This window comes from Mastigoproctus giganteus, chromosome 12, assembly GCF_048544385.1.
Source record: "Mastigoproctus giganteus isolate SK-2022 chromosome 12, ASM4854438v1, whole genome shotgun sequence".
In the NCBI taxonomy this organism is placed as follows: Eukaryota; Metazoa; Arthropoda; class Arachnida; order Uropygi; family Thelyphonidae; genus Mastigoproctus; species Mastigoproctus giganteus.
This window is the reverse complement of record NC_143586.1, coordinates 128584174-128601530: the sequence shown is the minus strand read 5'-3', so window position 1 is coordinate 128601530 and position 17357 is coordinate 128584174. Positions and strand designations below refer to the sequence as shown.

The 17357-nt window shown below is 35.7% G+C and overlaps 1 protein-coding gene across 2 annotated transcripts in view; it reads right to left on the bottom strand.

The window, feature by feature from the left end:
• LOC150077411 (AP-2 complex subunit alpha-like) overlaps window positions 1-17357 on the bottom strand; it is a 588904-nt gene that overhangs the window by 96331 nt on the left and 475216 nt on the right. For both annotated transcript variants that reach the window (XM_090386478.1, XM_090386479.1), the window contains one exon: window positions 10755-10871. In XM_090386478.1, the coding sequence (XP_090242604.1) occupies window positions 10755-10871 (117 nt within the window). The remainder of the gene's footprint in view (window positions 1-10754; window positions 10872-17357) is intronic.

The following is a 17357-nucleotide window of genomic DNA, read 5'->3' as shown; positions in this document are numbered from 1 at the left end:
TGATGCAAGAAATGCAAGTTTATATAGCATCAGCCAAAAAAAAAAAAAAAAAAAGCCCGTCCCTTTTCACCCATCCAGTCACTCCAAATATGTCTAGTTCAGCTTTAAATTTATTTAGGCTATCAACTTCCACAACAACAGATGGAAGTCTGTTCCAGCAATCAACTACCCGCTGACTAAAGGCAAACTTCAGCACATCTATTCTACAACTGTCGTTCCTCAATTTGAATTATGTCCCTTCAGGTTCTTAATCTGAGCAAGCAGAAGTATCACGTCAGCACTGAGCCTGCTCAAACCATTCAAAGCCTCATCAGATCACCTCGCAGGTGCCTAGTCTCCAAATGCTGCAACTTGCAGAACTTAAGCCTTTCTTCGAAGTGCACTCCTTTGTTCCTCTCATTAATCTTATTGCCCTTCTCTGTACTCGTTCTAGCAACTCCATATCCTTCCTAAAATGAGGCCTCCAGAACTGTATACAGTACTCAAGGTGCAGCCTGACCATTGTCTTATACAAAGGGATAATCACCTCCTTGTATCTGCTAGCAAAATTCCTATATATCATTGACAAGACTCCATGACCTGCTCTAGCACCTGTCTGCACTGCTCAGAGAACTTCAAATCTGACTGCACAATTACCCCCAGGTTTTTTTTCATTCTCCACCTCCCTGAGTGTAGTACCACACAATTGGTATGTTTCTCTTGGGTTACTGCTACCCATATGGAGTACTTTGCATTTGTCACCGTTAAACTTCAGGTGCCACTTCTCTGCACATGTACCTATGTTTCTAGATCCTGTTGTAGTAGCATACTGTCTTTACTGTCATTAACAACCCTGCCAACATTTGTATCATCTGCAAACTTGGATATTAAGCCTGATATACCTTCATCGATATCATTAATAAATACACAAAACAACAAGGGCCCCAGCACCGAATCCTGGGGGACTCCGCTAATAACATTAGTCTACATAGAGCAGTGTCCATTTATTACCACTCTCTGCCATCTCCCACTCAACCATCCCTTTATCCATTGCAGTAACTTGCTCTAAATGCCATACCGCTCTAATTTGTAAAGCAGTCTTCCATGTGCAACAGTATCAAAAGCTTTCCTGAAATCCAAGTATATGATATCAAAATTATTTTCTGCCTCCAGTTCCTCTGTGACCACCTTGTAGTATCCGATCAAATTGGTCAGACAAGACTTTCCCCTTAAACCCATGCTGTGTCTGAACTATTACTGAAGTCTTGTCTAGGTGATCCTGTATCACCTTATTAACCAGTGACTCCATTATTTTCCCAGGAACAGAAGTTAAACTACAGGTCTATAATTATTTGTGTCACCCTTTGAACCCCCTTTATGAATTAGGGATACATTTGCACATCTCTAGTCCATAGGGACCTCCCCTGAATCTAAGGATGCTCTCATAATTATGGCTAAGGGTGTGCTTAGTTCCCTTGCTGCCTCCTTCACCATAACTGGATAGATAACAGGTGCCTTTATGTTTAACTTCAACAATTTCTCCTGCACTTTGCTCTCAGTTATTACAAAATCACTTATCTCCCTGTTATAGTTAGATAAACTTCTGGCATTTCCCTCCTTGAATAACTCGTCATGTGTGAATGTAGATGCAAAATACTCTTCGGTTTATCAGCTACTTGAGCAGGATCATCAATAGTCGAAACATCTATGTTAATTTATGTCTGTTATTCTTAACAGACTTTAAACTTTCACAACCAATCAGCACATGAGGTTCTCTACAAACAGATAGGTCTCCCCTTTAGCAATAATATTTTTGTTTTTGCCCTGGATATTGATAATTTATGGGAGTCACACCAAGCATTCAGGTCTTTCATTATTTCATTAAATCGTTCAATTTGTAGCTGTGAAAAGCCTTCAACTAAGATTACCAGGTAATCCGCATAGGCAATCATACGAATTTGACTATATCCCTCCCACAACCAATCCTCTAATAGCAGATCTAGTTACTGAATTCCAACTAGACTTAATCATAAAAGATCTTTCCTTAAAATAATCCACTAGATGTGATAAAACTAATTGGAACATTTTGCGAGGCAAAGCATCAATAAAACACTGCCCCAAGAGATATCAAAAGCCCCTTCAAAAGGAAATGCCAAGAACATATTATTGACCTTGCCCAAACCTGGAAGAAGGGCACCTGGACAATAACAAGAGGACTCAGTTTTAGGTTTTTCAGGTGAGTTCAAAATGACCTTAAGAAGAGCATCCTTCTACAGCGAGGGAAAAATTCCTTCATGCAGGCATTTGTTGAAAAACAAGCAGATGCTCAGGAAACAGTTTGAAGAAATGCTTAATAACTTCCCTTTCAATCAGGTCCATACCAGGTCACCTGTTATTATGAATTTAACTTATAAACAATACCCCATGGATCCTCATTACCAGCTGTTTGCACTAAGTTTTTCTATGTATCAAATTTCCTTCTAGCTATAAAACGGTATATTTTTTCATCAATTGATACTCAGTTTTCAACCTAGCAGCAGATTCTTTATTATCCCACAATTACTGACATTGGAACTTCTTACGCACCCTGTTGACCTCATTCTGAGAGATCAGTAAGATCAGAGGACCACCACCGAACTGGAGCATGTTTACTTTGCTTTAATTTCATTGACTCACTTGAGGTATCAAATAACTTCTGTTGTAATAATTGAACCAAATCAAATGCATTAATCCTATCCAACTCAGCTAACGACATTTCACCAAAAATTGTCCTAACAAATCAGACTACACACAAGGTGCATAAATTCAAATTAAGCTGGTATGTCTGCAGGGCAGATCTACATGGTTGCCTTCAGCCAGCGGTGGTTCATAGCTGGAAAAGACATCCAGCTGTTAGTATTAGCAGAGGCAAATGACGCAAGAAAGCAAGCTAATGCAGTATCAGCCAAAAAAAAAAAAAAAAAAAAGAAAACCTCTTCCCATTTCACCCATCCATTCGCTCCAAAAGTTTGTCCACTTCTTCCTTGAATTTATTTAAGCGATCAACTTCCACAATGACAGATGGAAGTTTGTTCCAGCAATCAACTAACCACTGGTTAAAGGCAAATTTCCGCACATCTATACTACAACTGTCTTTCCTCAAAAGTGAGTTTATACCCACACTGCTTTGCAATGTGAGCAAGAGGAAGAATCTCATCAACATTGAGCCTGCTAAAAACCATTCAAGGCCTTAAACACCTCAACCAGATCACCTCACAGGTGCCTAATCTCCAGACACTGCAATTTGGAAAACTGAAGCCTTTCTTTGTAAGAGCACCCTGCTCTGGCAGCTAGTCTGCACTGCTCAGAAAACTTCATAATTACCCACAGGTCTTTTTCATTCTCCACTACCCTGAGTGTAGTTCCATTGGTACATTTCTCTGGGGTTATTGCTATCCATATACAGTACAGTAGGGCCCACTTATAACAGTGGATTAGGTTCCAGATGCCTGCTGAAAAGTGGAACATGGTTTTTTTTTTTCACTTGTGAATGCATAAAAAAGCCTAATAACATGTTTACACATGTTATTATATGCTATAAAAAGACAATAACAGACAATAAAATAGTGCCCGATGCCCTTCCCAGATTCAGATGCTGAGCGTGTCAGACCGAAAAAGCGGAACAAGTAGTGAACATAATGAACATGGATATAATTGAAAACTGCTGTATTAGTGGAACACCAAAAAGCAGGGCCCTATTATACTTTTCATTTGTCAATATTAGACTTCAATTGCCACTTCTCAGTCCATCTTCCCAACTTTTCTAGATCCTGCTGCAGTAGCATATTGTCATTAACAACCCTGCCAACCTTTGTATCTGCAAACTTCAACATTATGCCTGATATACCTTCATCGATATCATTGATAAATATACAAAAAAACAATGGGCCCAACACCAAACCCTGGGGGACTCCACTAATAACATTAGTCCATTAAGAGCAGTGTCCATTGATTACCACTATCTTCTCCACTCAACCATCCTTTTATCCATTTTAGCAACTTGCCCTTAATGCCATACTGCTCCAATTTGTACAGTAGTCTTCCATGTGCAACAGTATCAAAGGCTTTCTTGAAATCCAAGTATATGATATCAAAATTATTTTTTGGACACAGTTCTCTTGTGACCACATCATAGTTGTTGTTGGTGAAGTGAGCAGTTTGAATAAATTCAAGGAAGAACTAGAGAAACTATTGGAAGGGATGAACAGGTGATGTGGAAGTTGTTTTTTTTTGGGCTGATGCTTTATCATTTGCCACTACTAATACTAAAGAATAAATAACTACAAGTGCAAATATGTATCACATCACATCATTCTGCAATCATTGTAGCATGATGTGATGCCATTGATGCAATTTTTTCGTTTTCATTAAAATAAAACAGTTACATTCATTTCAGTTCACCAGTGATATTCAAACTAAACCAAACTTTTTCATTGAGAAAAAAGCAGTTCATTGGACAAAACTTAAATTTAAAATTTGTAAAATCCACAAAGTAGTAGTAATGGCAAATGGTGCAAGAAAGCAAGCTTAGATAGCATCAGCCAAAAAAGATCATCCATCTGTACCATCCCAGAATTTGTCTAGTTCTCTTTAATTTATTCATTATTCAACGCATTCATTTCTACAACAGATGGAAGCCTGCTCCAACAATCAACCACCCACTGGATGAAAGCAAACTTCTGCACATCTATCCTGCAACTATCCCTTCCTCAACTTGAATTTATGCCCACTCATATGTATTCTTGGAAATTGCAAGAATGCTGTTAACGTTCAGCTTAATCAATGAAGTCAAGGTTTCAAACACTTCAATCAGATCTCACCATAGGTGCTGGGTCCCAAGACACTGCAATTTGCAGAACCGAAGCCTTTCGTGATAAGAGCACCCTTTTGTTCCCTTCAACAATCTGTTTGCCCTTGTTGTTGTTTGGTTTTTTTTTAGGAGCATTAGCAACTAAGGCCATATTGCTCCGGGATATGCGGTGGTCATTCCCTGACCTTTCTGCATTCTCCATATTTGGTGGCGACGGGCTCGAACCCCGGTCTAATCAAGAAGCGTGTGCTAAGCACTGCTGCTCCTGCCCACCTGGCTACGGAGGTGCCCTGTTTGCCCGTCTCTACACCCTACATTCTTCCTAAAATGAGGCCTCCAGACTTGTATACAGTACTCACAGCACAGTTTAACCATGGCCTTTTACAAAGGGATAATCACCTCCTTATCCCTACCAGTAAAGTTTATGTATATCTTTGACAAAAACTCCATTAGCTATCCCGGCAGCATGTCTGCACTGCTCAGAGAATTATTTCACATCTCACTGCACAATTCTCTCCCACCCCATAGTCTTTCTTTTCCTTCTTCACTTCCCTGAACGTAGTACCACACAGTTGATAAGTGTGGTAGTACATTCAGGATTACTGCTACCCATACACAGCACACTGCACTTGTCAATGTTAAACCTCAACTGCAATTTCTCAGCCCATTGACCCAATTTTCATTAGCATTAGTAGAGGCATATGATGCAAGAAAGCAAGCTTATGCAGCATCAGCAAAAAAAAAAAACCCTTCCACTTCACCCCTCCGTTTGTTCGAAATACCTGTCCAGCTGAGCCTTAAATTTATTTAGGCTATCAAACACAGTGAACTACCTAAAAGCATTCACAAAAGATTTCTAAAAATATTTTGTTTAGTGACAAGCATGACATAGATCTTGTTGCAGTAGGTTACCCTGATGACTGTCATTAACCATTCTGCCAACCTCTGTACAATCTGCAAACTTAGACATTAAACCTGATATACCATCATCAGCATCATTCATAAACAATGAAAACAACAAATGACCCAGCAATGAACTACACTAGGGTAACATTAGTCCACGTAGAACAGTGCCCACTGATTAAACATTGTCTTCTTCCAATTAACCATTCCTTTATCCATAACAGTAATTTGCCCTTAATGCCACACATTGCTCCAATTTGTACAACAGTATTTTATGTGCAATAGTATCAAAAACCTTCCTGAAATCTAAGTATATGATGTCAAAATTATTTTTTTATACTTGATCAATGAATCGCAGCAACGTATCGGATTGGTTAGCTAAGACTAGCCCTCGACAAATCCATGCTGTGACTGCAGTATAATTTGATGCCTGTCCAAATGGTCCTGTATTACTTCTTTAACCAGTGATTCCATTATTTTCCCTGGAATAGACATTAATATAACAGGTCTGTAATTTATGTCACCTTTTGATTCCCCCCCTTTAAGAATTGGGGATATATTCACACTTCTCCTATCCATATGGACCTCCCCTGAATCAAAGGATTAAAGTAGTTTGTCAGTTTTTTAAAAACTGGTTTTAGATATTAGAATTAATATGTAAAAATTAATTATTTAATTAAAAACGTTAACATTTTGACTTGAAATTGCCTCTAGCACAAGCATATTGTAGTAAAACTAATCTTCATGAGTCAGGCGAATGTTTGACATGCAAATCCACAAACGTATTCTATTATGCTATTCAATGTGGCATCACACAGACTGACCGATGCCATTAGCTGTGCTGCACCAGACCAGACCAGTTTAGTCCTGCACACTACCTGTACTATGCAATACACAACACGCTGCGGCAGCTCTGTTCACTTGAGTTTGATCACAAGCAGGAATAGGAAGTTTATGTTATTGCTTGTTATTATTCTTGTTTTAGTTAGTAAAAACAACGGAAGTAAATATATTAATGTCTATTCTAATAATATAACATTCTTTCATTATTAAATATTAATGTCATTGATAAAAATATTTAAAATGTTTCATTTGATTTTTAGACCAAAATGAATGTTGCAAATAAGTTGGAGGTTTGGGATAATTTCAAAAAGATTGGAAAAGACAAGGCATGCTACAATCTCATTGTAATAAAATGTTGAACTGCAAAGGATCATCTACGAGCAATCTCCATAATCATCTGAAATCAGTTCATAAAATAATAAAATAATAAAAGTGGAACATGGCTTTTTTGTCAGCAACATGACAGAAAAACATGAACATGTCAGAAACGATCGACAAGCAAGAAACACCTGGACCCTCCTCCTGCCTACAAAAACAAGCCAGTATTTTTAATTTCATAAAAAGGAGCAGTTTAGAAGAAATCATAGCAAAACTTCTGCAATGGATGGATTGTCCATTAATAGCATTACGACAAGCTCGTTCGTGCAAGAGTCTTAGCAACAATGGGGATATTCATTACCAAAAAACAATACTCGAGTAATGGATCTCATTCACACGTTTTATGACAATGCCAAATGTGAAACTATAAATGAATTGGATTGTATTAAGAATGGGAAAAAATTTTCTATAACTTTAAATGAGCGGACTAGCAAAAGAAATTGCAGATATTTGAATATCAATGTACACCATTTTGTGGAAGATTTTAATTTGGGCTTAGTTCCAATAGCTAGTTCCTGCGATGCTAAGAAAACATTAGAATTAGTTTCTGAGAGGCTACAAATTTTTAACTTGGATCTAGCAACTGACATAGTTGTGGTGACAAACGGTGCCGCTGTTATGAAAAAAATTGGCCAATTATCACCTATAATTAATCAACTATGCTATTCACACGTCATACACTTAGAAGTTATTGATGTATTATATAAAAATAAAGAAATTGCTGAAACGGATGTATATGTTACAAGTGAGGAATCAGAAGATGATGTAGAGTGTGAAGATGACTATGGCGAGGATTTTTTAAATTCTCTTGATCTAGATAACGACAGTGGATTCCGTATGTTGTCTGACAATTACAAGCAATCAATTTCCCAAATTAGAAAAATTTACAATTTTTTTAGAAAATCTCCCGTAAGTGATAGCATCCTTCAGAATTATGTAAAACAATAAAAAGGAAAGGAATTAAGTCTGATTCTTGACTGCCAAACAAGATGGAATAGTTTAGAGGCCATGATTGAAAGATTTATAACATTAAAAGAATGTGTTGTTTTAGCTTTGAATGATATTGGTGCTTCTCGTATGTAGAATGAAGCTCAATATCCTAAAATCATGAAGATTCCTAAAGTGTTGGGACCAGTACGTCTAGCAGCTGAAACCTTAGGCTGGCGAGATGCCAATTTATTAACAAGTGAAGGCATATTTGAATTTCTGTTAAATGAACTAAAAAAACCAAAGACTGAAATTAGTTCCAAATTATTAAATGCTTTAGAAGTACAAATTCAAGAAAGAAGACAGGTTGGATTGGTAACCCTTTTGCTATATTTGTAAAATCCATAAAACATTTCAACAAAGAAATCTAGTGTATTTCCACTAGTTTCAAATCTCAATATTATTAAGTTATCTGGAAAAATATTGTCTAGAATATATCCAAATTCTTGTATGGAAACAGATTCCAATGATGAATATACCGGAGATGGAGAAACTATTAATCAGGGCAATGCTCTAAAAGAAGCCATGGAAAAATCAATTGATAGTTTTCTTGAGGAACCTGAAGAAATAATATCAAATCCGAAGACGGTGAAGGCCAAATTTTCAGTATTTGAGGCAACCAATAAAAGAACAAAGAATTTAGATTTATTATTTGATGCCCTGAAAACGATAAAACCAAGTTCAGTAGCCAGTGAGAGAGTATTTTCTATTTCGGGCAATTTTGTATCTAGAATAAGAACAAGATTAAGTAATCGTTCAGTGGACAATTTATGTTTTTTGAAATCATATTTCCTGAGGAAAAATACTAAATGAAATAAAAATTTATAATTTATATTTTGTACGGCTTTTAGTTATTTTAGTTTTTTTTTTAAATTTGGTTTTGTATGGAGTATATTTTACTTTATATTTTTGTAGTTCCATAAATATTAAATAAACTGAAAAATTTTAAAATAAGTATAAATTTTTTTTACTGTTTAAATTATATATATATATATTTTTTTGTAAAAATTCGAAAACCGTTTTTTTCAAAAGTTGGTTTTTGTATAAACCATAGATGAAAGCAAACCCTTAGCCATAATTATGGCTACGGTTTGCTTACCTCCTTTGCTGTCCCCCCCCCCCTTATGTCCATTCTCAACAATTTCTCTTCCAGTTTCCTTTCAATTATCAAAGTCATTTAGCCACTTGTTAGAGATGATAAACTTCTGGCATCCCATTCCCTAAAGAATTCTTTGTGTGAATGTAGATGCAAAATACCTGTTCAATTTGACTACAACCTGAGCAGGATCATCGGTTAACCCCTTAACATCAAGTGGCCCAATGTGATTCAACAACCTCTTCCTTCTGTTAATATAAGCATAGAAGCCTTTACTGTTTTTCTTTGCATTCTTTGCCAGACTTCTCATAATTTCCCTTGTCTAACCTCCTTTGTAACTTTATTACAGACTAATTTCTCTCTACCATAAGTTCTATATCACCTGGTAATTTATATGCATCACATGCACTTTTCTTCTCTGCCACTTGTCTCAATAGTTCATCTGACATCCAGTAGGTCTAAGCCTTGAACAGTATTTGTTGGTATGAAAAGCCTAGTAGTTTTGATTACTTCCCATTTAGAATTTGCTGTTGGTCCCACAGCACACAATTTAAAAACTGTGTGAGGCCTCTGCAGTCACCCTTACAAAAGCCTTTCCCTTTACCCTTGACAATAGTTAAATTTTTAATTAAAATCCACATTAGTACACCAAGATCGTGGGTCTTTTACCTGAAGATTATTAATGCATGAAGAATCACTGCTGATAATCAGGTCAAGGGTACTGCTTCCTCTTGTTGCCTCTCTGACATGCTGCTGCAGAAAACAGTCATCAAAGAAATCCACAAAAATCTTGTTAGTGTGCGAGTGACCAAACCACAAAATCCAGTCAACATCTGGAAAGTTAAAATTCCCCATTATGCAACATGTTAATTTTTTGGTCACTATTTCCCTGTTTAGTATACTCATCACAGCCATTAGGCTTATGAAATACTCCTACTTTCAATTTTGTTTTTCCGGTGCTTATATCACACCCTGACTCAATATTGAACTCGTCACCCAAGTCAACTGGATGCAGTGACTTATATTTAATATTCTTCTTAACTAAGAGCATAATCCCTCCACCTCTCCTGTCCAGTCTGTCCTTCCTGTATTTATTGTACTCTCCATAATCAAATTCAGCATTACTTATGTCTGAGTGACATCACGTCTCCGTTATTCATAAATGATAATGTTTAGACCAATTTTAACATCAAATTATAAAAAATTCACTGCAAAAATGACAAAAATAGTCCAGCCTAGCAAACAGTTTAAACCTAAAAAAGAAGTGAGATAAATTCTTGTGCCTTTCAAGTGAAACACCATATATACTATGCTTTGATAAGAATGGAATATTACAATGATTCCATATGCAAACATCTAGAATTTTGAAGATATGTATGCCTTTCATAATACATTTTTGTAATAAAGAGATTTCACATACCTCTGATCTACTTCTGAAAATACATTTCATCACCACTCATATATTATAAAATTCATAAAATTATAGTTATAACTTTATTATAAAATTATAATCAAAGTTATATTCATGTAAAACATGAATTTTATAATTTTTATAGTCTAATGCATTTGTAACAGCAATGCTCAAATCTTATAACAATAAAAAAAATTTCTGTTCATTTTGCATTTTCATTTAGAATAATTTTTTGGTATATGCTCTTAGTCAAACATTATTACCACACACTATTGTGCATAATGAAGAGAAAAAAATAAAAGAATTACCTATTCAGGTTCTTCCACCTGGTAAAAAATGCCTCTGAATTCATAACTGTTGGTTCAAAAAACTTGTTAATACTAACTGGCAGATTCAGACTAACCTTCTGTTGAGCTCTACAGTACCTATGTAAAGAAATTTAATATATACTATCTGCACAAATATGTTGCAAGTTTAGTATAGACTAACTTATGCAGCTTTCAATAATGTCTATTGGCTAAATAGAATCGAGATATACATAGCTGTGAACATTTTAGTACTAAGGAAAATAAAAAGAAAATAATGATAATCTTTATTTTTAATTTGCATTATATTTTCCAAAATTTGTGCAATTTAAGGTAAAATACAATGCATTCTCGATAATATTTAACCAGTTTTTTTTTTTTTTTTCATGAATACACGATGACTAAAAGACAAGCAAATTTAATTTTGTATGCGTGTGTTTTCCCTCACTTTTAGTTTTATTATTTTGCCATAGTAGACTAAAATGGATTAAACATTTTAAATGGCAAATGCACTGTTATTTTTTTTTTCTAACAGGTACCTCTCTTCATTTATATGATTAAGGTATTCCTGGAAATCATCACACAGCTGAAAACAAACATCTCAGAAATCATTTTCCATAGATTTAGAGAAGCGTAATATCATATCCTGATTCAGCATGTAACCTCCTCTAAAGGAGGTTACATGCTGAATCAGGATATAATACTCTAGACCAGTGTTTCTCAACCTTTTTTTTAATTATCGCCCTTTAAACAGGCCATTTTTAGACAAATTTTTTCCTAATCGCCAACATGAAATTTTCAACAACAAAATACTTTATACTTTTCACTCAATGGGATCCCTGAGCCTGATGCTTCTTAGCTAAAAGTTCAATGTTCGGTATGATTTTAATAAGTTTAATTCTAATGTCTCCTCTTGAACATATATCAATTCTGTTTATTTTCTTTGTTAATATTTTATTTATTGAACTAAAACCACTTAAATCATATAAGATGTTGGAAAGCAAAGAACTCCTTTGGCCATTTCAGATCACATTGTTGGATCAAGAAGTTTAGTTGTTTTTGATTCCCGCAACACAGCCATTCCACCCTTTTTTGAATTTATACTTGAATTCTTCATTACATTTTAATTTAACAAGTTCTTGAATTTCTTCAGTAGCAGACCTGGTATCACATCCAATTGGATCTAACATCCATGGCTTCCCTTCAAAAGAAAATAAATCTAAAAATCTATTTTTCAATTTACCTTTTAAAGAAAACAAGTGATCTGAATAATTCTTAAGATCATTCTCATTGAGAGATTCATTGATTTCAGCTAACTCTTGCATACCATGATATTGTTTTCTCATTAAATTGCTTTCAAATATGTCCAGTTTTTGAGGCTTTTAATATGCGTTTGCAGTCTATCACCATAATTAATTTCCCTTGAAGTTGAAGAGAATTTCAGGTTTTTCAAGTTTTCGAAAATTCCAAGCAATATAGTAGATGTTGTTTTTGTGTTTGGTGATCTCCTTTGCTAAATCTGTCTCGTTCGCTTTCTATAAAACTAATTATTATACCAAAAGGTTTACAAATCTTGTTAGACAGTTTCCTTTAGAAAGCCATCTGACTTCTGTATGTAAAAGCTTCCCATACTGTTCTTCATTATCAACACAATTTTCTGAAAATGCGATCATATTTGTTATATGACTTTATTTTATTGATGGTTTTAATAACTATACTGAGAGATTGATAAAGAACAGGACTAATATTTTTTGCAATCAGATGATGTTGGTGCACAATCCAGCATATTTCAAGACCTTCGGACATACTTCCTTTAGCTGGGTTATAAAACCTTTGTCTTCCAACCATCAGGCACAGGATACCAAATTTTCCAATGGTACTTGTTTTTCATCAAACCATGTTTTTAAAATAGCAAAAATAATGTTCCACTACAGTCAGTTTCTATAGATTTTACAAACATCTCTTCTTGCAATTTACAACCATCGTCGAAATAACGAATGTATGCCATTAGCATTAGTATTAGAAGAGGCATATGATGCAAGAAAGCAAGCTTACGCAGCAGCAGCAGCAGCAAAAAAAAAAAACTTCCACGTCGCCCCTCCGTTTGTTCAAAATAACTGTCCAGCTGAGCCTTAACACATCTATCCTACATCTGTCTTTCCTCAATTTGAATTTATGCCCTCTCATGTGATTATTCTGAGCAAGAGACAGAATTCCATCAGCACTGAGCATGCTCAAACCATTCAAGGCTTTATACACCTCTGTCAGATTACCTCACCGGTGCCCAGTCTCCAGACACTGCAATTTACAAAATCAAGCCTTTCTTTGTAAGAGCAACCCTTTGTTCCATCAGAAGAGCCTTACTGTCAGTAACTGTGGATTCGTCAATCTGAATAGAAAATTTTCTCGTCTTTAGTTTGTCAATTAGCTGTTCTTCAATGTTAAATGACATCTCATTGATTTGTTTTCAAATTGAATCATTGCTCGATGGCAATGCTTTTAAAATACTGGAAGGATTTTGATGTGTCACTGTTGAAATTAGTCTCCTTAATGCAGGTCGTATAAGTCTCAGCAACTGTATGAGAACTACTAGTTTTTGAAATGATTTCTGCAATTTTATAAGATGCAGTCATTCCATCACCATTTGTTTGTGTGTCTTAAATAAGAAGTAACAGTGTTACGTTGCTCAAAATTCTGTTTTAAATTTTTAAAATATTCAATATGTTTACCAACTTTATCAGATGTTTCCTTTTTAAGTGATATGAAAGTCTTGATGGTTTCATAGGCTCATCTGATAAAAGAACTATTACACATAAGACACATGGGCTGTCTTGAGTCAAATGGGCTTTAAATAAAAGCATAAGCTAGATATTCATCCTGATACTGTTGACACTTTTTCTTTCCGGCAAGTGACATGATTGATGATGATGGGTTAAATAACTACAAAGAATTAAATAATAAAATACAGTTCCTGTATTTTATTATTTAATAAAACAGGACTAATTTTTAATTAACACTCGACTTATGGAAATTCGACTTTACGTAAGTTTTTGCATCTGTAGGTATAAATATTGTAATGTGAACCCAGTAACTGTTTTTTTTTTTTTTTTTGTAATTCGTTCCAAGTCCTCGGAAGTTGAAAATTTTGCTATATAGGTCGACCATCACTAATCCAGCTGCTGGCAATTCGGACATAATTTCTGCGAATTTAATTTCAAATTTCCCGGGTCAGCGCACCGACCTGCTACTACTGTTTTGGTGGCGTTGGTTGCAACATCAGCTGTTGGTATGAAATCTTAAACATCAGCAAGCCATTCCCACTTGTTTTTCTGCATTTATTATTATAATCTGCTCACATTTAGCCCCAGCCATGGTTCCAATACATAAAGGAAGTGCCTCTCATGGTGTAAAGTGCAAACACCGTACATTGTCCATAACAGATAAAGTTGGACTAATGAAAAATTCAACAGCAGTGTGTTTGTGAGAAGTTTAACTCTGCTTAATTGTAAATTCCAGCAATTTCTCTAAGTTCCTCTTATTTTAGTAATTTTCTTTTAGCCATTCCTTTTTAGATTTTTTTTTTACAACACACTTGTATAGGGTGGCCACTGAAAGACTGAAGGGTTTGAAAGTCATAACTTGTTCATTTTTAATCTTTATTTTTCTTTTTTTACAGGTTATAGAGCATCCCTTGGAGATTAAAATGTGGCCACTGAAAGACTGACCACCCTTTCAGAATCTTCTGAAGCGATGTTCTGGCGATGCCTAGTTGAGCAGAGCAACGATGGGTAGAGGCAGATTAATCCTCAAGGACGCCATACAGCTTCCACCGCTGTGTCAGTGCGCTTAGGATCTCTTCCCAGAAGATCGCTGACTGATCCAGTTCTTTCAAACCGGGCGATTAGGTTCCAAATCATGTTATCGCTAGGAGGACTTTAAAATGTTGCTGGTAGTTTCTCTGAGTTTCAATAATTGATCTTTCACTGGAATAGAAAAACCCAATGTGTTTTACTCATTGCTGGACATCATACATAGCCATTTTAATCTCCAAGGGATGCTCTATAACCTGTAAAAAACAGAAAATAAAGATTAAAAATGAACAAGTTATGACTTTTTCAAACCCTTCAGTCTTTCAGTGGCCACCCTGTATAAACTAGTGGAAAAATACAACACAATATGATGGATAATACAGCATGCTAACGAATTTGTTTTCACAAAATCTCTAACAATACAAACTTATTGCAACATTTGAGAGTTTATTTTATCGCAATTAGTTTTATCATTGCGCTCGCCGTGCGTGCAATAAACTAATCACAAATGACCTTCATATGTATGCCGTAATAGCGTCACACGTATGTGGCTGACACGGCTTCTCAAGAAATAGAGTAACCTACTGAGCCACATACATGTGACATAAAAAAAAAAAACTTTTTTATATTTTAAGCGAAAAAACGACAACACTGACATTACAATATTTATTTTAGAATTACTAATCAAATTATTTGCTAAATATTTTTTGGCCCCTGAGGAATTTTTTTCTTGAACTAGTTTGGCAGTTAACATGTTAAAGGTAGGATGAGGTGGTTAGCTGTTGGGTAAACCGGCAAACTCCCTAATCCGGCAACCCACAGGTCCCAACGCTGCCGGATGTATTACTAAGCTATTTATCTCTTTAAAAGGTCACATTTACAATGGCAATTGCACTACACTTTCATCATCATCATCCTCGAGGATGCCCTCCGTTATAAAAATCAATTTTGAACACCTTTGTAACGTTTTTCTAAAGCACATTTCTGGAGGTCATGACCAAAAAACAATTTGCATTTTCTGGTTAATTGGGCTTTTCTGTTAGTGCAATCTATTATAAATGGGCAAACGGGGAGTAAACTTGATCTTATTGCATTGGCAATAATAACGATAACTGGAATTCTGTGGGTTTTTATGTTATTATGGTGAAATGAGTTCCCCCTTCACTGAAATCTTCAATCATATAAAAAAACAAATTTTCAGATACTTCTTTGTTCCTATTTACGTATTACAATGATGAAGGGAAACGGACCAACGAAAAGTGCAAGTGCTGGCAGTGCTAAGAAAAGAAACAAGATCCATTTAGAAATGAAGATGATTAATTAAGAAATACGAAGCAGGACAATGTTTGTCATGTATTGCATGGAATTAGGTCTCGCTGCTTCAACAGCAAATACTATTTTAAGGGACAGGGCACGTGTAAAGGAACATGTCAAAGGATCAACGCACTTAAGATCAAAAGTGATCACAAAACAGTGTTCAGGTGCTATATCGAAGCTGGAACAGCTATTAATCATAGGATGGAAAATCAGATTCAGAAGCAAGTGCCTCTGAGTTCAATGGCCAATCAAGCAAAAGCAGCAAGAAGTATTTATGAAGATATCAAGGATAAGTATGGCAAACCCCAAGCCAAGTCCATGGCAAGCAACAGGTAGTTTAATAGGTTGAAGCATCGCACTGGTTTCTGAAACATTAAAGTATGCAGTGAAGTCACCAGTGCCGATTCTGCAGCTGCATAGAAATTTTGCGATGTGTTGGAAAAAATTACTGATGAAGGTGGCTATTCAATGCAGCAAATTTTCAATGTTGACGAAACTGATCTGTATTGGAAAAAAAAAAATGCCAGATCGAACATATATTGCCAAAGAAGAAAAGACAATGCCAGGCTTCAAGGCTTAAAGACAGGGCCACACTCTTGCTTGGGGCTAATGCAGCAGGAGATTACATATAAAACCACTGCTTGTGTACCATTCTGGAAATCCTCGTACATTTAAGGGCATCAATAAATTCACCCTACCCATGCATTTCCGATCAGACCAGAGAGCATGGATAACAATCTCTCTCTTTGAGGATTGGTTTAAATGCTACTTCATTCTCGTGGTTGAAAAATATTGTAAAGAAAACGGTGTTCTTTTCAAGGTTTTGCTTCTATTGGATAATGCATCTAGATGATTTCAATTTGAACGTGAGAGTCATATTTCTATCACCAAACACGACTTCACTCATCAGACCTAAGGATCAGGGTGTTATTTCGAATTTAAAAGCATACTATTTATGCACATTTGCTCAGGCATTGTATGCAGTAGACGGTGAGAAAAATTAAGTTAAGAGACTTTTGGAAATCTTACAATATGTACCATGCCATCTCAAACATTAATAAGGCCTGGGCGAAAATTACTAAAAGAGAAGGAATTATCTAACAAAGAACTTAGTGACTTGCAGGCAGCAATAGTGAAAGAAGAAAATGCTGACATAGCTCAAGATGAACCAAACGAGGAACTGAGACACTTCATCACCAGAGAGAGAGAGAGAGAGAGATGGCAATTCGTGAAATTGCATTGGCAATGGCGAGGTTTGAGAAGATGGATCCTAACAGCGAATGATTCTTAAAAGTCAACAGAGGGGTGAATATGCTTGCTTGCTACAAAGAAATCTACGATGAAAAGAAAAAAGCCATTGTCCAACAATCCGTTAATATGTTCTTTCGTAAGGTTGAGTGGCCGACCCCTTCTAAATCTCCGCAGCGGCATACTTATCAGCTGAAGACATCGATTCTGGCAACGATGTTCAAAAAGATAA